Source organism: Triticum aestivum, chromosome 6B, assembly GCF_018294505.1.
Source record: "Triticum aestivum cultivar Chinese Spring chromosome 6B, IWGSC CS RefSeq v2.1, whole genome shotgun sequence".
Taxonomy (NCBI): domain Eukaryota; kingdom Viridiplantae; phylum Streptophyta; class Magnoliopsida; order Poales; family Poaceae; genus Triticum; species Triticum aestivum.
The window spans coordinates 178,045,411-178,069,472 of NC_057810.1; the positions used below are offsets into that span (position 1 = coordinate 178,045,411).

The window sequence follows — 24,062 nt, forward strand, 5'->3', positions numbered from 1 at the left end:
GTGTGTTTTGCGGGAACGGCCATTTCGGACCAAATCGGAGCGCCAAGGCTCTGTATTGTGGAACGTAGGTTTGGTGGGAGGGAATACAACGCTGAATTTGGGTCTCGTTTCCAAGCGACAATTCAGACTGCAGCCAAACAGCTGAATTGCAATTTGGAGAATACCAATTCCATTTCAGGCATCTCAATTGGGACATCCAAATGCAGTGAAAGCGAAATCTTTTCCTCGGGCAGTAAGTAGCATTTGTCGAAAGATGGAGTGGGGCATGATCAGAGACGCTTGTCGAGAGTGCTTGCAATAGATAATCTGGCCGCGCCAGTTCCCAATCCACCGAGACGAGGATCCTTTCGATTTTTGTCATTGTCGGAGCATCTCTCTCATTCGACCACGTAAATCGACGCCCATGCATGTAAAGCTCTTTCAGTTCATTATTATTGACAAAGCTCCTAAACTTGTTCATCATGGCCCTATTAAGGTTCATATTGTTTTTCTTCGAGGCTCTAAGGATTAAGTTGAAATCACCCAAGACCATCCATGGCCCCGGGCAAGCCGCTCGCCTCGCCGTCAACTCCTCAAGGAATTGCGTCTTGAGGTCGTCTCCTTGTGGTCCATAGACCACCATAACCCACCAATCCTCCCCTGACTTGGGGTGTACCAGTCCAGTGATGGAGTTCGTATCATGTGAGATGTGATCAACAAGCATCACGGTGGTGTCCCAGGCAAGGAAGATCCCGCCTCTCGTATCAACCGTCGGTAAATAAACAAAGCCGTCTAAGGATGGTCCACAACATTGCATTAAGAGAAAGTTGTCGACTACATCGAGCTTAGTTTCTTGTAAGTGAAGGAAATATGCCCTAGAGGCAATAATAAAGTTATTGTTTATTTCCTTATATCATGATAAATGTTTATTATTCATGCTAGAATTGTATTAACCGGAAACATAATACATGTGTGAATACATAGACAAACATAGTGTCACTAGTATGCCTCTACTTGACTAGCTTGTTAATCAAAGATGGTTAAGTTTCCTAACCATAGACATGAGTTGTCATTTGATTAATGGGATCACATCATTAGGAGAATGATATGATTGACTTGACCCATTCTGTTAGCTTAGCACTTGATCGTTTAGTATGTTGCTATTGCTTTCTTCATGACTTATATATGTTCCTATGACTATGAGATTATGCAACTCCCGTTTACCAGAGGAACACTTTGTGTGCTACCAAACATCACAACATAACTGGGTGATTATAAAGGTGCTCTACAGGTGTCTCCGAAAGTACATGTTGGGTTGGCGTAATTCGAGATTAAGTTTTGTCACTCCGATTGTCAGAGAGGTATCTCTGGCCCCTCTCGGTAATACACATCACTTAAGCCTTGCAAGCATTGTAACTAATGAGTTAGTTATGGGATGATGTATTACGGAACGAGTAAAGAGACTTGCCGGTAACGAGATTGAACTAGGTATTGGATACCGACGATCGAATCTCGGGCAAGTAACATACCGATGACAAAGGGAACAACGTATGTTGTTATGCGGTTTGACCGATAAAGATCTTCATAGAATATGTAGGAGCCAATATGAACATCCAGGTTCCACTATTGGTTATTGATCGAGAATAGTTCTAGGTCATGTCTACATAGTTCTCGAACCCGTAGGGTCCGCACGCTTAACGTTACGATGACAGTTTTATTATGAGTTTATAAGTTTTGATGTACCGAAGTTTGTTCGGAGTCCCGAATGTGATCACGGACATGACGAGGAGTCTCAAAATGGTCGAGACATAAAGATTGATATATTGGACGGCTATATTCGGACATCGGAAGTGTTCCGGGCGTTTTCGGAGAAAACCGGAGTGCCGGAGGGTTACCGGAACCCCCCCCCCCCCGGGGGGGGAGAGTAATGGGCCTTATGGGCCTTAGTGGAGAGAGAGAGAGAGAGAGGGGGGGGCAGCCAGCATGGGCCGCGCGCCCCCTTCCCCTCTGGTCCGAATTGGACTAGGAAGGGGGGGGCGGCGCCCCCCCTCTTTCCTTCTCCCTCTCCCCCTTCCTTTCCCCTCCTAGTAGGAGTAGGAAAGGGGGAGTCCTCCTTCTACTAGGAAGAGGACTCCTCCTCCATGGCGCGCCCTCTAGGGCCGGCCGGCCTTCCCCCTTGCTCCTTTATATACGGGGGCAAGGGGGCACCCTAGAACACACAAGTTGATCTACGGATCGTTCCTTAGCCGTGTGCGGTGCCCCCCTCCACCATATTCCACCTCGGTCATATTGCCGCGGAGTTTAGGCGAAGTCCTGCGCCGGTAGAACATCATCATCGTCACCATGCGGTCATGCTGACGGAACTCATCCGCGACACCCTGCTGGATCAGAGTCCGGGGAACGTCATCGAGCTGAACGTGTGCTGAACACGGAGGTGCCGTACGTTCGGTGCTTGGATCGGTCGGATCGTGAAGACGTACGACTACATCAACCGCGTTGTCATAACGCTTCTGCTTTCGGTCTATGAGGGTACGTGGACACACTCTCCCCTCTCGTTGCTATGCCATCACCATGATTTTGCGTGTGCGTAGGAATTTTTTTGAAATTACTACGTTCCCCAACAGTGGCATCCGAGCCTGGTTTTATGCGTAGATGTCATATGCACGAGTAGAACACAAGTGAGTTGTGGGCCATACAAGTCATACTGCTTACCAGCATGTCATACTTTGGTTCGGCGGTATTGTGAGATGAAGCGGCCCGGACCGACATTACGCGTACGCTTACGCGAGACTGGTTTCACCGTTACGAGCACTCGTGCTTAAAGGTGGCTGGCGGGTGTCTGTCTCTCTCACTTTAGCTGAATCGAGTGTGGCTACGCCCGGTCCTTGCGAAGGTTAAAACAGCACTAACTTGACGAACTATCGTTGTGGTTTTGATGCGTAGGTAAGAACGGTTCTTGCTAAGCCCGTAGCAGCCACGTAAAATTTGCAACAACAAAGTAGAGGACGTCTAACTTGTTTTTGCAGGGCATGTTGTGATGTGATATGGTCAAGACGTGATGCTATATTTTATTGTATGAGATGATCATGTTTTGTAACCGAAGTTATCGGCAACTGGCAGGAGCCATATGGTTGTCGCTTTATTGTATGAAATGCAAACGCCCTGTAATTGCTTTACTTTATCACTAAGCGGTAGCGATAGTCGTAGAAGCAATAGATGGCGTAAACGACAACGATGCTACGATGGAGATCAAGGTGTCGCGCCGGTGACGATGGTGATCACGACGGTGCTTCGGAGATGGAGATCACAAGCACAAGATGATGATGGCCATATCATATCACTTATATTGATTGCATGTGATGTTTATCCTTTATGCATCTTATCTTTCTTTGTTTGACGGTAGCATTTTAAGATGATCTCTCACCCAAAATTATCAAGAAGTGTTCTCCTTGAGTATGCACCGTTGCCAAAGTTCGTCGTGCCCAGACACCACGTGATGATCGGGTGTGATAAGCTCTACGTCCATCTACAACGGGTGCAAGCCAGTTTTGCACACGCAGAATACTCAGGTTATACTTGACGAGCCTAGCATATGCAGATATGGCCTCGGAACACGGAGACCGAAAGGTCAAACGTGAATCATATAGTAGATATGATCAACATAGTGATGTTCACCATTGAAAACTACTCCATCTCACATGATGATCGGTTATGGTTTAGTTGATTTGGATCACGTGATCACTTAGATGACTATTGAGATGTTTGTCTAAGTGGGAGTTCTTAAGTAATATGATTAATTGAACTTAAATTTATCATGAACTTAGTACCTGATAGTATTTTGCTTGTCTATGTTTGTTGTAGATAGATGGCTCGTGTTGTTGTTCCATTGAATTTTAATGCGTTCCTTGAGAAAGCAAAGTTGAAAGATGATGGTAGCAATTACACGGACTGGGTCCGTAACTTGAGGATTATCCTCATTGCTGCACAGAAGAATTACGTCCTGGAAGCACCGCTGGGTGCCAGGCCTGCTGCAGGAGCAACGCCAGATGTTGTGAACGTCTGGCAGAGCAAAGCTGATGACTACTCTATAGTTCAGTGTGCCATGCTTTACGGCTTAGAACCGGGTCTTCAACGACGTTTTGAACATCATGGAGCATATGAGATGTTCCAGGAGTTGAAGTTAATATTTCAAGCAAATGCCCGGATTGAGAGATATGAAGTCTCCAATAAGTTCTACAGCTGCAAGATGGAGGAGAATAGTTCTGTCAGTGAGCATATACTCAAAATGTCTGGGTATAATAATCACTTGATTCAACTGGGAGTTAATCTTCCAGATGATAGCGTCATTGACAGAATTCTCCAATCACTGCCACCAAGCTATAAGAGCTTCATGATGAACTATAATATGCAAGGGATGAACAAAACAATTCCCGAGCTCTTCGCAATGCTAAAGGCTGCGGAGGTAGAAATCAAGAAGGAGCATCAAGTGTTGATGGTCAGCAAGACCACTAGTTTCAAGAAAAAGGGCAAAGGGAAGAAGAAGGGGAACTTCAATAAGAACAGTAAGCAAGTTGCTGCTCAAGAGAAGAAACCCAAGTCTGGGCCTAAGCCTGAAACTGAGTGCTTCTACTGCAAGCAGACTGGACACTGGAAGCAGAACTGCCCCAAGTATTTGGCGGATAAGAAGGATGGTAAGGTGAACAAAGGTATATGTGATATACATGTTATTGATGTGTACCTTACTAGAGCTCGCGGTAGCACCTGGGTGTTTGATACTGGTTCTGTTGCTAACATTTGCAACTCGAAACAGGGACTATGGAATAAGCGAGCACTGGCCAAGGATGAGGTGACGATGCGCGTGGGAAACGGTTCCAAAGTCGATGTGATCGCGGTTGGCACGCTACCTCTACATCTACCATCGGGATTAGTTTTAGACCTGAATAATTGTTATTTGGTGCCAGCGTTAAGCATGAACATTATATCTGGATCTTGTTTGATGCGAGACGGATATTCATTTAAATCGGAGAATAATGGTTGTTCTATTTATATGAGTAATATCTTTTATGGTCATGCACCTTTGAAGAGTGGTCTATTTTTATTAAATCTCGATAGTAGTGATACACATATTCATAATGTCGAAGCCAAAAGATGCAGAGTTGATAATGATAGTGCAACTTATTTGTGGCACCGCCGTTTAGGTCATATCGGTGTAAAGCGCATGAAGAAACTCCATACTGATGGACTTTTGGAATCACTTGATTATGAATCACTTGGTACTTGCGAACCGTGCCTCATGGGCAAGATGACTAAAATACCGTTCTCCGGTACTATGGAGAGAGCAACAGATTTGTTGGAAATCATACATACAAATGTATGTGGTCCGATGAATGTTGAAGCTCGTGGCGGATATTGTTATTTTCTCACCTTCACAGATGATTTGAGCAGATATGGGTATATCTACTTAATGAAACACAAGTCTGAAACATTTGAAAAGTTCAAAGAATTTCAGAGTGAAGTGGAAAATCATCGTAACAATAAAATAAAGTTTCTACAATCTGATCGTGGAGGAGAATATTTGAGTTACGAATTTGGTTTACATTTGAAACAATGCGGAATAGTTTCGCAACTCACGCCAGCCGGAACACCACAACGAAATGGTGTGTCCGAACGTCGTAATCGTACTTTACTAGATATGGTGCGATCTATGATGTCTCTTACTGATTTACCGCTATCGTTTTGGGGATATGCTTTAGAGACTGCCGCATTCACATTGAATAGGGCACCATCAAAATCCGTTGAAACGACACCTTATGAACTGTGGTTTGGCAAGAAACCAAAGTTGTCGTTTCTTAAGGTTTGGGGCTGCGAGGCTTATGTGAAGAAACTTCAACCAGATAAGCTCGAACCTAAATCGGAGAAATGTGTCTTCATAGGATACCCAAAGGAGACTGTTGGGTACACCTTCTATCACAGATCCGAAGGCAAAACATTCGTTGCTAAGAATGGATCCTTTCTAGAGTTTCTCTCGAAAGAAGTGAGTGGGAGGAAAGTAGAACTTGATGAGATAACTGTATCTACTCCCTTATTGGAAAGTAGTTCATCACATAAATCGGTTTCTGTGACACCCACACCAATTAGTGAGGAAGCTAATGATATTGATCATGAAACTTCAGATCAAGTTTCTACTGAACCTCGTAGGTCTACCAGAATAAAATCCGCACCAGAGTGGTATGGTAATCCTATTCTAGAAGTCATGTTACTTGACCATGATGAACCTACGAACTATGAGGAAGTGATGATGAGCCCAGATTCCATAAAATGGCTAGAAGCCATGAAATCTGAGATGGGATCCATGTATGAGAACAAAGTATGGACTTTGGTTGACTTGCCCGATGATCGGCAAGCCATTGAGAATAAATGGATCTTTAAGAAGAAGACTAACGCTGACGGTAATGTAACTGTCTATAAAGCTCGACTTGTTGCAAAAGGTTTTCGACAAGTTCAAGGGGTTGACTACGATGAGACCTTCTCACCCGTAGCGATGCTTAAGTCTGTCCGAATCATGTTAGCGATTGCCGCATTTTATGATTATGAAATATGGCAGATGGATGTCAAAACTGCATTCCTGAATGGATTTATGGAAGAAGAGTTGTATATGATGCAACCGGAAGGTTTTATTGATCCTAAGGGAGCTAACAAAGTGTGCAAGCTCCAACGATCAATCTATGGTCTGGTGCAAGCCTCTCGGAGTTGGAATAAACGCTTTGATAATGTGATCAAAGCATATGGTTTTATACAGACTTTTGGAGAAGCCTGTATTTACAAGAAAGTGAGTGGGAGCTCTGTAGCATTTCTAATATTATATGTGGACGACATATTGTTGATTGGAAATGATATAGAATTTCTGGATAGCATAAAAGGATACTTGAATAAAAGTTTTTCAATGAAAGACCTCGGTGAAGCTGCTTACATATTGGGCATCAAGATCTATAGAGATAGATCAAGACGCTTGATTGGACTTTCACAATGCACGTACCTTGATAAAGTGTTGAAAAGTTCAATATGGATCAGGCAAAGAAAGGGTTCTTGCCTGTATTACAAGGTATAAAACTGAGTCAGACTCAATGCCCGACCACTGCAGAAGATAGAGAGAAAATGAAAGGAGTTCCCTATGCTTCAGCCATAGGCTCTATCATGTATGCAATGCTGTGTACCAGACCTGATGTGTGCCTTGCTATTAGTTTGGCAGGGAGGTACCAAAGTAATCCAGGAGTGGATCACTGGACAGCGGTCAAGAACATCCTGAAATACCTGAAAAGGACTAAGGATATGTTTCTCGTATATGGAGGTGACAAAGAGCTAGTCGTAAACGGTTACGTCGATGCAAGCTTTGACACTGATCCGGACGATTCTAAATCGCAAACCGGATACGTATTTTTATTAAACGGTGGAGCTGTAAGTTGGTGCAGTTCTAAACAAAGCGTCGTGGCGGGATCTACATGTGAAGCGGAGTACATAGCTGCTTCGAAGCAGCAAATGAAGGAGTCTGGATGAAGGAGTTCATTTCCGATCTAGGTGTTATACCTAGTGCATCGGGACCAATGAAGATCTTCTGTGACAATACTGGTGCAATTGCCTTGGCAAAGGAATCCAGATTTCACAAGAGGACCAAGCACATCAAGAGACGCTTCAATTCCATCCGGGACCAAGTCCAAGTGGGAGACATAGAAATTTGCAAGATACATACGGATCTGAATGTAGCAGACCCGTTAACTAAGCCTCTCTCATGAGCAAAACATGATCAGCACCAAGACTCCATGGGTGTTAGGATCATTACTATGTAATCTAGATTATTGACTCTAGTGCAAGTGGGAGACTGAAGGAAATATGCCCTAGAGGCAATAATAAAGTTATTATTTATTTCCTTATATCATGATAAATGTTTATTATTCATGCTAGAATTGTATTAACCGGAAACATAATACATGTGTGAATACATAGACAAACATAGTGTCACTAGTATGCCTCTACTTGACTAGCTCGTTAATCAAAGATGGTTAAGTTTCCTAACCATAGACATGAGTTGTCATTTGATTAATGGGATCACATCATTAGGAGAATGATATGATTGACTTGACCCATTCCGTTAGCTTAGCACTTGATCGTTTAGTATGTTGCTATTGTTTTCTTCATGACTTATACATGTTCCTATGACTATGAGATTATGCAACTCCCGTTTACCGGAGGAACACTTTGTGTGCTACCAAACGTCACAACGTAACTGGGTGATTATAAAGGTGCTCTACAGGTGTCTCCGAAAGTACATGTTGGGTTGGCGTAATTCGAGATTAGGTTTTGTCACTCCGATTGTCGGAGAGGTATCTCTGGGCCCTCTCGGTAATACACATCACTTAAGCCTTGCAAGCATTGTAACTAATGAGTTAGTTATGGGATGATGTATTACGGAACGAGTAAAGAGACTTGTCGGTAACGAGATTGAACTAGGTATTGGATACCGACGATCGAATCTCGGGCAAGTAACATACCGATGACAAAGGGAACAACGTATGTTGTTATGCGGTTTGACCGATAAAGATCTTCGTTGAATATGTAGGAGCCAATATGAACATCCAGGTTCCACTATTGGTTATTGATCGAGAATAGTTCTAGGTCATGTCTACATAGTTTTCGAACCCGTAGGGTCCGCACGCTTAACGTTACGATGATAGTTTTATTATGAGTTTATAAGTTTTGATGTACCGAAGTTTGTTCGGAGTCCCGGATGTGATCACGGACATGACGAGGAGTCTCGAAATGGTCGAGACATAAAGATTGATATATTGGACGGCTATATTCGGACACCGGAAGTGTTCCGGGCGTTTTCGGAGAAAACCGGAGTGCCGGAGGGTTACCGGAACCCTCCCGGGAGAGTAATGGGCCTTATGGGCCTTAGTGGAGAGAGAGAGGGGCGGCCAGCATGGGCCGCGCGCCCCCTTTCCCTCTGGTCCGAATTGGACTAGGAGGGGGGCGGCGCCCCCCCTCTTTCCTTCTCCCTCTCCCCCTTCCTTTCCCCTCCTAGTAGGAGTAGGAAAGGGGGAGTCCTACTCCTACTAGGAGGAGGACTCCTCCTCCTGGCGCGCCCTCTAGGGCCGGCCGGCCTCCCCCCTTGCTCCTTTATATACGTTGGCAGGGGGCACCCTAGAACACACAAGTTGATCTACGGATCGTTTCTTAGCCGTGTGCGGTGCCCCCCTCCACCATATTCCACCTCGGTCATATCGTCGCGGAGTTTAGGCGAAGCCCTGCGCCGGTAGAACATCATCATCGTCACCACGCCATCGTGCTGACGGAACTCATCCCCGACACCCTGCTGGATCGGAGTCCGGGGAACGTCATCGAGCTGAACGTGTGCTGAACACGGAGGTGCCGTACGTTCGGTGCTTGGATCGGTCGGATCGTGAAGACGTACGACTACATCAATTGTGTTGTCATAACGCTTCCGCTTTCGGTCTACGAGGGTACGTGGACACACTCTCCCCTCTCGTTGCTATGCCATCACCATGATCTTGCGTGTGCGTAGGAAATTTTTTGAAATTACTACGTTCCCCAACAGTAAGCACACTAGGTTAGGCCGCACCGAAACTAGGAAATCTTTGACCGCTTGCCTCTTCGCTGGATTGTTCAATCCTCGAACGTTCCAGCACGTCACCAATGGGTTTAAATCCATGGAACAGATTTACACCCTCACCCACCTCGGAGCACGCTCAATGTGCGCCGATTCCCTCCATCGCTCTGGTACTAGCTCCAGGATGCTGCCCAGGCAAAGCCTTGCTGAACAGTGCTGCAATCACACGAACATGCTGCTCGCATAGAGGATAATCAAAGAGCGCCTTGAGCTCTTGCACAGCTGTGTCCTCAACCTCCAGATCTTCCGGCACAATTCCCAGTGTGCGCAGGAGCACATTCTCCGCAAGTGTGGCTCTTGGCGTGATCTGCGGGGCCGATTTCTTGGTTGCCCAAGTGGTTCTTTGGGGGGTGAATGGTTCTGCCTCAAGCCGCAAGGTGGAAGCCCCGACTTCCTTGAGAATTGGTGGTGCTAGCTTCTTCACAATGCATGAGCAGAAACCCTTGAGCTTCGCATACATCTCCACCTCCTTGGATGTCAGTCCATTGGCTGGGTCGTTGGCCATCACAATCTCCAAGCATGTCTCCTTGGCACCCCCTTCCACAAGCCTCTCAGCAGGCATCTCTTTTTCTGCATGCACATCCGTTGGCACGACTACATGAACAGTGTCACATGCAAAGCTTGCATGAGTCCCATCAGGGTGGGGCCCGACCAATGTGTGATCATCCGTCAGCTGCATGCCCTCCACTACCAGGGCCTAGCCAGGTGGCACCACCGCTTGCTCCTCCACCACGTGATCATGCCTTGGGTCCGCTGCATCCTACTTATCCACGAGCGTCGCGCCCTTCTCCGGATTGGACGGATCACCCCGCGGCGTCACAGGCAGATTGGCTGCACCGATCGAATGCCCAATCGACTCTCTTCCTTGGGATCCCAGCTCCCCTGCTTTGATGGCCATCGGCTTGAGGATTGGCCCCATCTTTTCCAAAGCGACAGGAATCTATGGAGCTGTCACCTGCGGCCCCGCCAGCAACGTTCCAGACTGGACGGCCACAGTGCATGTGCCCACCAGTTCCTCCCGCTGGCATGTCGCCACACGCCCTTGCAGCCGGGGCGGGAGAATATCCATCGGATCCTGCACCAACGTTCTGCCCCAAACCACTTGCTCCGAGGCCACCACCAATTGTGCGGCTATTGTTCCTCCGATCTCGTTTGAATTCTCAACAGCCTTTCTGTTCGAAGCTTCCCGATTGGCCTGACCAGTCAAAAGTTTGAAAGCAAACATGCGCCGCGTCAGCCTGCTTAGGATAGGGACAACTGGGGCCTCCATCGCAGCGACAGGTGGGGACTCCATGGGGGGAGGCGCCAGTCATGCCCCGCTGGTCTGGACCAGGCCCCACCCACTTCTCCGACGGCGATGCCGTCGTGACTGCCGACGCGGACATCCGGAACGCCGAACTGCCATGCCAGCCTGCGCAGCCTCGGCCCGCCGCCCGTGAGGTCACCATCGTTGTTGTCTGGAAGGCCACTTTGGCCACTGTCTGATGAGCTCCCAAAGAACCACGGCTCGCCGGCCTCCCTCAAGTCCATGATCATGTCGATGTGAATGAGAACCTTATATTGCAGGAGGGCGGGCGGCGCCTCCATGCCCGGCTTCGGCACAGCCAACCATCGAAGTATGGGGATGTCTTGTGGGTTCGCCGTCCATGCCGTGAGCTTGAACGAGGACAAGTCGGAGCGAGAAGCCGTCTCTGGTGCCACCGCCTCGACCTTGCAAGAACACCCGAGCAACTCCTCCACCACGGAGCGATCCCATGCATGAGGGGGGATGCCCTCAATTTCCAGCCACACCTTGAAACCAAACACCGAATGAACTGCCTGCGATTGCCGATTCCACGGCCTAAAGATCAGCATGTCTCCTTCGAACTCCACCGAATGGCAAGCCGCCACTCTGTTCTGCACATCCGCAGAAGCGAAAACCACCAAAAAATCCTCTGGACTGTAGCAATGCACTGACACGAGCTCTGGGGCAATGTCCAGCTTCTCGGCGAGGATCTCCTTCACGCGCGCCGGCGCAAGCACCCTACTTTGGCCGCCCACATAGGCCACCATGGCGTACTGAAGGCGACGCTCCAAATCGGACACCACCGCGGAACGCCTGACGACGCATAGCTCTGCGGGCACCTCGACGGCCCTGGCCTCCACTTGAAGCCGCGGCGGCGCCAGAGGTGGCCACGCCGAATCGACACCCAGAGCCGCGGGCTGGGGCGCCGGGAACTGGCCAGCGTTGCTAGGCACCGCCACGTGCGCCGGGTGCGGGGATGGAGCAGAGCGACACGCCACCTTGGCCACCGCCTCCCTGCGCAGATCATCCACCGAAGAGGGGCTTCTCGGCCGCTTGCAGTCCTTGAAGCCATGGTCGGGCAAGCCGCATCTAAAGCAGACGATCTGGTTGGTGCACTCGTTCTTGTAGTGGCCCTTCTCCAAACACTTGAAGCATTTGTCTCTCATCTCCGACGAGACCTCAACCGGCGACGCAGGCCGCGCGGGGAACCGCACACGACCGCTCGGGCCGTCAGGGGAGTGCCTCATCCTCCAAAGCTCCTGAGGGAGGCGGACGCACCCACGGGGCCTGCACCGGCCCAGGGGCAGGGGCCTCGTCGACCACCACGTCCGGGCCGCGAGCATCCGAGCCCTCGGAACTGGACGAGATCCCCAGCCCCGACACCACCAGGCACTCCCCCTGCGGACCGAACGACGAGGTCACAAGGAGGAAACGGGGCCGGGAGGAGAGACCGGCGGCGGCGAGAGAGGTGGTCGCCGCAGTCGGAGTGGCTGCGGCGAGAGCGCCTAGGCGCAGTGGACGCCGGCGCCGGAGTGGCGCACGGCGGGAGGGAGCGGGGGAGCAGGGGAGCGAGGGAGTGTTTTTAGTCCTACCCTCACAAGTCACAACAACCTCCCCCGCTAAAAGAAATCGCTCGATGGAGCTGGCATCACCCCGTCATCGCCAGTTGCAGCACCCAGCGGCGGTCGCCCCAACTCGCCTCCGCTCCACAACCAACACCCACCGGTTGTGTAACATCCATCGCCTCCGATTAGAGGCAAAAATCCTTGTGTGCCACGGCCCCAAGGCAACATATTTCGACAGCAAAATGAGTTAGCGCCACTAATCAACGACAATGCATCTAACTCAGAAATATTTGTGTTAAACTGCCGTCATGCAGACTACACACGCAAAAAAAAAAAACAGGAACGAGAATTTTAACACAAACCGGAAACACAATAACGCAGCAGGTATCCCACAAAGGATTTCTAGAAACAAGATAGAAGTATAAAATTGCATCATCCAAATCTGAACATTACAGCCAACGGTTTCACAGGGTCCAGAAAGTCACAGAAAGCCAAATATATCAAACAAGCAATTCAAGCGCAAGCTATAAACAAAAAGGCCGCAATAAGATCATTGCCAGATCAAAACTGCAAGCAAGCAATTCAAGCACGATACAAAACCAACAGCAAATTAGCGCAAGCAGATTTATCTGAAATTCACTTATTCATTACTTGACGATACTTCTGTGCCAGCAACATTTTCAACCAACATATAACATGGGGACTCGATAGTTTTCAAACCAACACATAGGACTGACACGAACAAGAAAACAGTTCAAATGAACGACAGGGTACCACCAACCGGACGACCAAGGATAAACCAGCAGGTCCAACGCCAGGGCAATTACTGACCACCGCGGAGGCGGAGCACCAGGTGGAGGGTGGACTCCTTCTGGATGTTGTAGTCCGCAAGGGTGCGGCCATCCTCCAGCTGCTTGCCGGCGAAGATGAGGCGCTGCTGGTCCGGGGGAATGCCCTCCTTGTCCTGGATCTTGGTCTTGACGTTGTCGATGGTGTCAGAGCTCTCAACCTCAAGGGTGATAGTCTTGCCGGTGAGGGTCTTCACGAAAATCTGCATACCACCACGGAGGCGGAGCACCAGGTGAAGGGTGGACTCCTTCTGGATGTTGTAGTCGGCAAGGGTGCGACCATCCTCCAGCTGCTTGCCTGCGAAGATAAGGCGCTGCTGGTCCGGGGGAATGCCCTCCTTGTCCTGGATCTTAGCCTTGACGTTGTCAATGGTGTCGGAGCTCTCAACCTCCAGAGTGATGGTCTTGCCGGTGAGGGTCTTCACGAAGATCTGCATGCCACCACGCAGGCGGAGCACCAGGTGGAGGGTGGATTCCTTCTGGATGTTGTAGTCGGCAAGGGTGCGACCGTCCTCCAGCTGCTTGCCAGCGAAGATAAGGCGCTGCTGGTCCGGGGGAATGCCCTCCTTGTCCTGGATCTTGGCCTTCACGTTGTCGATGGTGTCAGACGACTCCACCTCAAGGGTGATGGTCTTGCCCGTGAGTGTCTTCACGAAGATCTGCATCTGCAAATAAGAATCACGGACAGAATGGTAAGCATAAAGAAGCAGACCAAGCAAACTCACAATGATAGAACAACAAATACTAATGCATGAATAAAGCTTCTATGGCAGCAGCATATTTTTTTTCATTGTAGATATTACAGATGATATGTCAATGCATATGTAACATAAAAATCCATAGATTTCATTGATCTGAGGATCTTGATTCCATATAGCTGCCTGACACGCTTATTATCTAAGAGAAACCTAGCTTGGATAAGCTTCTATGGCAGCAGCATATATTTTTCTCATTTAAGATATTACAGGTCCATGCATATGTAACATTTAAGATTTCATTGATCTAGGGATTCTGATTCCACATAGCTGCCTGAAATGCTTGTATTATAACAGAAACATATGACACTAACCTGCATGTATTTGCTATTTCAATGGTACAACAGAAATCTGATCAAGAGTGACAGATCAGGCAGCATTCACGTGCAGAGAAGAAGATAATCACAGACAAGCTACTATTGAATTGGATCATAAAGAGCTATCAAACCAGAACAGACTAGCTGTAATAGATAAAACACGCATAGATTAACCGATGAAACCATGCGGCATCAGGAATTCGCCTGGAAGACAGGTAGGCCTAACCCTTCAGTTAAAATTACAAAATAAGCACAATATCTACACGAAAATAGGTAAGCTCATACATCAAACCAGAGACTCAACAAACGGCAGGAGCATATTTTCTTCATCAAAGAGATACCAGCGCGCAAATAGGTTCTGGCACATCTAGATTATCAATTATCTAACGGATCCCCATATAACTGGGGGCCATGCTTATCATCTGAGAAAAGAAACCTATCTTCCGGTTAAAACCAATCTACAATCCTAAGCCTATTAGAAACATCACGTCTAGATAGATCTTTGTTACATGGCACACAAGCTACTTGGGGGAATCTATGAGCAGGAACTGACGGACTAGTACATAAAACATGCATAGATTTCGACCATCCATCCTGTGCACGAGCACATACACCCATTAAATACAAATTAGTACACGCGAAATCCTTGCGAACTCGCCAAATCTTCACCGATCTAACCACAGATCGGAGCCAAATTCCACAGTACTACACGCTCAACAATCACGGAGCACCACGTAAACGCGGATCTAGACGATACAGGGAGGAGAGGGGAAGGTATCGCCGTACCTTGAGGCGGTGGGGAAGAAGGGTTCGACGAGCCTCGGGTCGATCGGAGACGAGATTGGGTGGGGATTTGTTGGTTCCGTTCCTGGGAGCGGTGGGTATTTATGCCGGTTGGTGACGGGCCGGGTGGGGGAAGAATCCCGGGCCGTGACGGTCCCGTCTGTTTGGTGCGTACGTCTACGCCACGCGATCTCCGCGAAGGGTCCCGACGAGCGCGGAGTATTCGAGAGAGGACGGCCGTCTACCTCGAGCTTGCCCCGCTCACGCCGTTAGATTTTTCTTTTTTAGATGGATCGTTTCATCCGTGTCCATGGTCCTGTTTGAATACTCTAATACAGTTAGAGTTAGAGTTATTTTCTAACCCACTCTAAGAATATGTACAATGATCGATAAGATAGCCTTATCTTAAGTCTTGCATCATGGGCACTGATAGGCGCCGGTGCGCCGGCCCAAATTTGGGCCGGTCGCACGGCAGCCGCATGATTAGCGCGTCATCGACCGTCTGTTTTTGCCAGCTGGCCCACGCCCTTCGTTGACTTCGTCTTCCACCACCGCGATCCTTCTCTGCGAGTAGTTTCCCGCCCCGCCGACCGCCCCGCCGGCTGCAGACCTCGAAGCAGGTCGCGCCTCGCGCGACCCCTCCCCCCGCAGCGCAGTTAGGCGCCTTCCCCTCGTCGCCGGTCGTCGCCCGGCTCCAACGGGACGCCGTCGCTCCCTCCCCCCAGCGTCCGCCGTCGACAATGGGGAGGACACTGTGGTTCGCATCCAAAACAACGGTTGTAGCAAAAAAATACGCCGCTTCCAGCAAACTTGAAAACGCTAGTATCAAAAATTGGAAAAATGAACGTTGCTGAAGCAAAAATCAAAGATGCCGGTTGTAGCAAAAAATGAAGCTCGTTCCAGCAAATCAAAAGGCCTGTGGTAGCAAAAATGCAAAATTTTGGCGTTGTACCAACAAAACCAAATAAAACGATGGTAGCAAAAAATGTTGATTGTTCCAGCAAAAAATATTATGATGGTAGCAAAAAGAGTAAATTGGGCATGATTCCAACAAAACCAAAAAAATGATGGTAGCAAAAAATGTTGATGGTTCCAGCAAATACATATTACGGTGGTAGCAAAAAACTGAAAATTGGACGATGATGGTTCCATCAAATCAAAACGCCTATAGTAGCACAATTAGGCGCTGGTTCGAACATCTGGTCGCCGTGGTTGCAACACTTGTCAGGGGCACGGCCATCCACCCCGTTGCCTGCCTGTGGTCGTGGTCACCCACCCGTCGCAGCTCCTCTTTCCACCGGTTGCAGCTCCCGGCGAGACCGGTTGCAGCTCTTGGCGAGACCGGTTGCAGCTCCCGGCCAGGCTGGTTGCGGTTGTTCCCGTCCACCAGATGCAGATTCATGGCGTGCTTCCTCCTCCGCCCAGCGCCGACCCATGGTCTATCACACGGGGGCGTCGAGAGCGGGAAGGGAAGGGCCGACGAGCAGAGGTGAAGAGAGATGAAGAGAGGAGCAGGGGATGCCTCGCCGGTGGGGGGACTCGCCGGAGGAACCGCGGCGCTGGCCGGAGCCAGGCGCATGGATGGAGAGAGGCGAGTGGGAATGGATATGTGCGAGAGATGCTGAGGAGAGAGGCGAGCAGGGGATGGAAAGATAAGGCACGCGTGGTTGAGATATAAAAGGACGGGTGTGTGCGGGCCCTGTGGCCGCGTGGCAAGTACGTGGTCGCGCGTGGTCGCTCGCGACCGGCCGAGCGTTCGGCCGGTGCGCCGCAGCCAAACGTTTCCCTTGCATCATTGCATGTAATTTAGATATGACAAGAAAAAGCATCTACAATAGGTCATCTCTTAGCCTTATCTTCAATAACTAGGAATTCCTAAAAACGTGGTGAGACATATTATGCTAAGAGATCATCTCTTGTCTTTTCTTGAATAAGAGAAGACAAACCTTTTCTTATGAGTTCTCTCTCCTCCGCCTCATCATTTATCCTACATGGCACACCTAAGATAGCACCATTGTACATGCCTAACCCAAATAAACACCTCTTCACCGGGATAGTTGGGTTAGATGAAACTAACCCACTCTAACCCTCCCTGTTTGGATACTTTTAGGTTATTTGAGCCCCCAACTAACCCAAACTAGCTCTAACCCCATGATCCAAATAGGGCCCATGGCGTGTATAACCCACGTAGGCGTGATTGTAAGTTGAGTAACTCTTGATTGACTTGCTAATTGCTAGTATGTTAATGAACTCTACACAAAAAATGATATCCACTCCGTATACATCCCTTTCAATGACAACTAATATGGATCGGATGGTATGAATCCGTCAAGTCAAAATTAGCTCACTGGACTCATGTTTCTATATAGCAAGGAGTAGAGCACAATGACACGTTAAAACGGCTAATTTTGACTTGACGGATCCATACCTTTGCATAGTTTGTGACGGCAAAGGAACACACTTTTTGTTATTGCGAAGGAATACATTGGCATACTTTAGAGCAGGCAAGTTCGTACTTACGAATGGACACCCTTCAAATATCATATATTGATCAATTTTTACACGTTCATGGATGATTAGTAGGGATGAATTAAACTAGAGGCTAATGCGCGCTTCATTGCCCCGTTTTTCACTTGGGGGATTTTTTTTCTAGCAAATTGTTGTTGTCGGCTGTTTCATTTTGTTTTTCCTGTGTTTTCTTGGGTTTTAATTATGTGCCAATGTCGTTTTTTATCGTTCGTATATCATGTTGAGGTGCTGCTAGAGAAGGTATTTGTTTTGAGAGGAGAGTGAAGTTGTTTAATTCGTTGTTATGTTGTCCTTTTTCATATTTCAGCCTTGGTGTTAACCGTTAGTCATTGTGTGAGCCCTTGGGGCACCTATTCCACACTGAAGCCATGGAATTAGTGCTATAAAATTCACATAGGTCAGCCCAGGAAACTCCCACCGCTCCGCTCGGTTCCTTGCTCGCTTGCAATATTTTGCTCACTGCTATCTTATAAAAGACCAACTATCGTTTATTTTTGAAAAAAGCTTGCTAAATCAAAATATCTCCACGGATTTTAAAAATAGCGAACTTTTAAAAATATTGCAAATTGAAAACCTCACCTATTTAAAAGTGATCGAGAATTTAGAAATATTCATGAATTTTGGAAACTATTCTCAAATTTAAAATAAAATTCACGGATGAAAAAAAATAAAACTTTAAAACTATTCATGAATTATAAAATTTTATATACTTTTTGAAACAATTATTTTTTAATAAATGGTCATGAATTAGTGTGAAAAAAGGAAACTTAGAAATAGAGGAAAACCAGGGGAAATTAATTTAAAAAACCCAAAACCACAACACGCAACCCTATAGGCGGACCCCAATGACGCCACAAGCCTCGATGCACCAAGAGGCTTAAATTATAGGAAGCTTAGTATCTTAATAGACGACGACAAAGGAACACACCTTTTTTTATTGCAAAGGAACACATTGGCATACTCTAGAGGACGTGAATTCATACTTACGAATGGACATCCTTCAAATATCTTATACTGATCATTTTTTACACACATTCATGGACGATTAGTTGGGATGTATTAAACTAGAGGCTAACGTGCGCTTCGTTGCACCGTTCTTCATTTGAGGGATTTTTTCCTAGCAAATTATTGCGGCCGGTTGTTTTGTTTTGATTTTTCTGTGTTTTCTTGGGTTTAGTTTAGTTATGTTCTGATGTTGTTTTTATCATTCCTGTATCATGTTGAGGTGCTGCTAGAGAAGGTATTTGTTTTGAGAGGAGAGTGAAATTGTTGAACTCTTTGTTATGGTGTGTCAACCGTTAGTTACTGTGTGAGCCGTTTGGGTTGTTATTCCACACTGAAGCCATGAAATTAATGCGCTATAACATTCACATAGGCCAACACACGAAACTGCCACACGCTCAGCTCGGCTCCCTGCGCCACTTGCTCGCTTGCAAATTTGCCTCTTGCTCCACTCCTATCTTATAAAAGACCAGCTATAGTTTATTTTTGAAAAAAGTTAGTTTAATCAAAATATCTTCACGGATTTTACAAAAATATTGAACTTTTAAAATATTGCAAATCAAAAAATCCACCTTTATTTTAAAGTAATCGAGAATTTAGAAATATTCGTGGGTTTTGGAAAATATTCTCAAATTTCAAACAAAATTCACAGATTAAAAAGTTAAAACTTTAAAAATATTCGTGAATTATAAAATGTTCTTGATTTTTTAAGCAATAATATTTCAATAAATGGCCATGAATTAGAATGTGATTTTTTTTAAAATAGAGGAAACCCAAGGGAAAATAATTAAAAGAAAAAGAAATAAAACCCATCAACCAATCGACACACAACCTTATAGGCGGATCCCCAATGACCACACAAGCCTCGATGCACGAGAAGGCTTAAATTCTAGTAAGCTTGGAACACACTTTTTGTTATTGCGAAGAAACACGTTGGCACACTCTAGAGCAGGCAAGTTCGTACTTACGAATGGACACCTTTCAAATATCGTATATTGATCAATTTTTACACATGTTCATGGATTATTAGTTGGGATGAATTAAACTAGAGGCTAATGCGCGCTTCATTGCGCCATTCTTCACTTGGGGGATTTTTTTCTAGCAAATTGTTGTTGTCGGTTGTTTCATTTTGGTTTTTCTGTGTTTTCTTGGGTTTTAATTATGTGTCAATGTCGTTTTTTATCGTTCGTATATCATGTTGAGGTGCTGCTAGAGAAGGTATTTGTTTTGAGAGGAGAGTGGAGTTGTTTAATTGGTTGTTATGTTGTCCTTTTTCATATTTCAGCCTTGGTGTTAACCGTTAGTCACTGTGTGAGCCCTTGGGGCAACTATTCCACACTGAAGCCATGGAATTAGTGCTATAAAATCCACATAGGTCAGCCCAAGAAACTCGCACTCGCTCTGCTCGGTTCCCTGCTCCACTTGCTCGCTTGCAATATTTTGCTCACTGCTATCTTATAAAAGACCAGTTATCGTTTACTTTTTAAAAAAACTTGCTAAATCAAAATATTTCCATGGATTTAAAAAATAGCAAACTTTAAAAAATATTACAAATTGAAAACCCCACCCATTTAAAAGTGATCGAGAATTTAGAAATATTCATGGATTTTGGAAACTATTCTTAATTTTAAAATAAAATTCACAGATGAAAAAAATAAAGCTTTAAAAATATTCATGAATTATAAATTTTTATATACTTTTTGAAACAATAATTTTAATAAATGGTCAAGCACTACTGGAATCAAGATCTTGCCGTCAGCCAGGTCTTTGCGTCAGCTAGCTAATGACAAAGAAGGTCTTTGCCATCAGTATACAGAAAGCTGACGGTAAAGAAAGAGCTGACGGCAAAGAGCGTGTTTGCCGTCAGCCATATCTTTGCCATTAGCTAGCGGACGACATAGAAGCTTTGCCGTCAGCTAGCGGACGGCAAAGAGGTAGGGTGGCCCACTAGTGAGAACCACTTAACGGCCACTTTCTTTGCCGTCAGCTAGCAGATGACAAAGAAAGTGCTTAAACTGACGTCCGTTAGGTAGGCTCTTTGCCATCTGCTAGCAAACGGCAAAGAACCGTGCCCTAACTAAAAATCAAACACGCCCGCGCTCGACCACTCTCTCTCTCTCTCTATCCCCTTTCTTCTCCTCGAGCCTGAGCCGCCGCCGCCCCGCGCCACCCCCATGCCGCCGCCCCCCCGCACCACCCACATCGCCCCGGCGACCCCCTCTCCACCCCGCACCAACCCCGTCGTCGCGCCACCCCCGCCGCCCCAGCGACCCCCTCCTCCGCCCCGCGCCACCCCGACCTGATTGGCTTGAGGGTCTTCGTGAGCTTGACCACCAAGTTGAGGTTCTTGATAATTGTAGCTATTCTGTTTTGGTTTAGTTAAAATAAACCAATAGCTATGTTTTTGGATGTTGAAAATAACTATATGCATGATATGTGTAGATCCTCAACTGTGCTACTAATACTGTTCGTTTGATGTCCCCACGAGGTTAAAGATTGTGCTGGTAGATCATGTTAATATATTTGTGCCGGTAGATCTGTTGATATATTTGTGCTGGTAGATCTGTTCATATATTTTGTGCTGGGAGTTCTGCTAAATTTAGCACCATGTCGTCTGTTAACCATTTGATTAGCTTGTTCCAAGGATTCTTTGTAATTATTTCATCTCTGATGTAATTTCACCATCTGTTTCATATGTACTTTCATATTCCTAAGGATTTCCTGTGTTGTGTCTTACTCTGGGTTCCGTCTACTTTGTATTTGACATCATATTGTATTAGCAGAAATGTGATATGCTAGTTGGGAACTTGTATCTCTGTTTGATATGGTGTTGATAGTAGATATTGGATGAGTTGTCTTGTTGTATCTCTGTTTGATTTCATGAACAACACTTCCCATTTAAATTTCATTTACATATGCATTCCGTATTTCTGCACAGCGAGTTGAAAGGCTCCAGAATCTATCGGCAATGGATCGCAGCCATTGGGCAGAAGTTCCACGATCATTGTCCTCAAGTAAGTGTGCCCCGGCGACCCCCTCCTCCGCCTCATGCCACCCCAATTGGTCACTGTCTCCGCCTAGGGTTCACAATCTGTTATGATCATTATGCTATGTTCAGAGTAGTTTCAGACTTGTTTCAAAATTTCAGAGTATATTTCCACGTCAAGTTTTTTTAGCTATTAAGAGTTATGGTCTCGTTGAGGGTGAATACAGTACACCGGGCAGTAGTCGTGTATATGTTGTTCTTATTTTCATGGCCCTTAAGAAACCATGCTTTATTATTATAGTCAATCTCCACCACTCTTAGATCCTCATATCATGGTTGTTCATCTCAAAGCAAATCATCTTGGTTGAGATGACTGACCAAAACTGAAACTTTCAGGTGATTGTGTGTTAGCAGTTCTGTAAGATACTAGATTAGAGTGGGCACCCTGTTTTTACTTTCCTTTCATTTTGGTAACTCATTTATGTACTGGGATCTCTCAACCAACACTCCTAGTTTCTTTCTTTTCTTTAGTTGAAGGTTTTTATACTGCTAGTTGCCTAGGTTGCTGACCGAAAGAAGTTAAAATAGTTATTATATGAAATTCAACTAAAGTCAACATTTTTGTGTCTAGCCCGTGCGAAGGCACAGGTTGACGACTAGTGCTACTAATAAATCTTGTGCTCAGCTCTAGTATGTCAACCTAGAGCCACCTAAAATGTGCTTTGTTTTTTAGATTACTATGCTCTGTTGATGTTGTTGAGCACAAGTGCATTGCTTTTTTTCTCAATTTTCTTTCATGTCTAAAAACTCGGCTCTATTTCAACTATTGCCAACTAACCTACCAAATTAATTAAGTGTACTTGATTATCTTCTGCTCAAAACTTGTGATGTTGTAATATTGTATGATAATGTTGTAAGGGTACTAATGTTGAGGAACGTAGCAATAATTCAAAAAAATTCCTACGAAAACCAAGATCAATCTAGGAGATTCTAGCAACAAGAGAGAGAGAGAGAGAGAGAGAGAGAGAGAGAGAGGATGTGCATCTTCATACCTTTGAAGATCGCTAAGCGGAAGCATTACTAGAACGCGGATGAGGGAGTCGTACTCGCGACGATTCAAATCACGGAAGATCCGATCTAACGCCGAACGGACGGTGCCTCCGCGTTCAACACACGTACAGCCCGGGGATGTCTCCTCCTTCTTGATCCAGCAAGGGGAGAGGAGAAGTTGAGGGAGAGCTCCGGCAGCACGACGGCGTGGTGGTGGAGCTTGTAGTTCTCCGGCAAGGCTTCGCCAAACACTACTATGGAGGAGGAGGTGTTGGGGAGGGAGAGGGCTGCGCCAGGGGAAAGGGTGCGACAGCCCTCCCACCTCCCCTCTATTTATAGGGGCAAGGGAGAGGGGCACCGGCCCCCTCCAGATGGATCTAAGGGGGGGCGGCGGCCAAGGGGCGGAGGCTTGCCCCCCAAGCCAAGGGGGGCGCCCCCTTTAGGGTCCCCCGCAACCCTAGGCGCATGGGACCTAGGGGGGTTGGCGCCCAGCCCACTTAGGGGTTGGTTCCCCTCCATATTCAGCCCATAGGGCCCTCCTGGGCAGGTGGACCCTCCCGGTGGACCCCCGGAACCCTTTCGGTGGTCCCGATACAATACCGATATACCCTCGAACATTTCCAGCGACCGAATAAGGACTTCCCATATATAAATCTTTATCTCCGAACCATTCCAGAACTCCTCGTGACATCCGGGATCTCATCCGGGACTCCGAACAACATTCGGTAACCGCATACTAATTCCCATAACAACTCTAGCGTCACCGAACCTTAAGTGTGTAGACCCTACGGGTTCGGAAATCATGCAGACATGACCGAGACATCTCTCCGGTCAATAACCAGCAGCAGGATCTGGATACCCATGTTGGCTCCCACATGTTTCACGATGATCTCATCGGATGAACCACGATGTCGGGGATTCAATCAATCCCGTATACAATTCCCTTTGTCAATCGGTATGTTACTTGCCCGGGATTCGATCGTCGGTATCCCAATACCTTGTTCAATCTCGTTACTGGCAAGTCACTTTACTCGTTCTGTAATGCATGATCCCGTGACTAACTTCTTAGTCACATTGAGATCATTATGATGATGCATTACCGAGTGGGCCCAGAGATACCTCTCCATCATACAGAGTGACAAATCCCAGTCTCGATTCGTGCCAACCCAACCGACACTTTCGGAGATACCTATAGTGTACCTTTATAGCCACCCAGTTACGTTGTGACGTTTGGTACAACCAAAGAATTCCTACGGTATCCGGGAGTTGCACAATATC

At 46.7% G+C, this 24,062-nt stretch overlaps 1 protein-coding gene across 1 annotated transcript in view; it reads right to left on the reverse strand.

The window, feature by feature from the left end:
* LOC123136436 (polyubiquitin) overlaps nucleotides 1-15,476 on the reverse strand; it is a 38,797-nt gene extending 23,321 nt beyond the window's left edge. The window contains exons 1-3 of the mRNA XM_044555797.1: nucleotides 15,221-15,476; nucleotides 13,349-14,027; nucleotides 12,343-12,347 (exon numbers count right to left, since the gene is read on the reverse strand). Of these exons, the coding sequence (XP_044411732.1) occupies nucleotides 12,343-12,347; nucleotides 13,349-14,027 (684 nt within the window). The 5' untranslated portion in view covers nucleotides 15,221-15,476. The remainder of the gene's footprint in view (nucleotides 1-12,342; nucleotides 12,348-13,348; nucleotides 14,028-15,220) is intronic.
* Nucleotides 15,477-24,062: the final 8,586 nt, after the last annotated feature.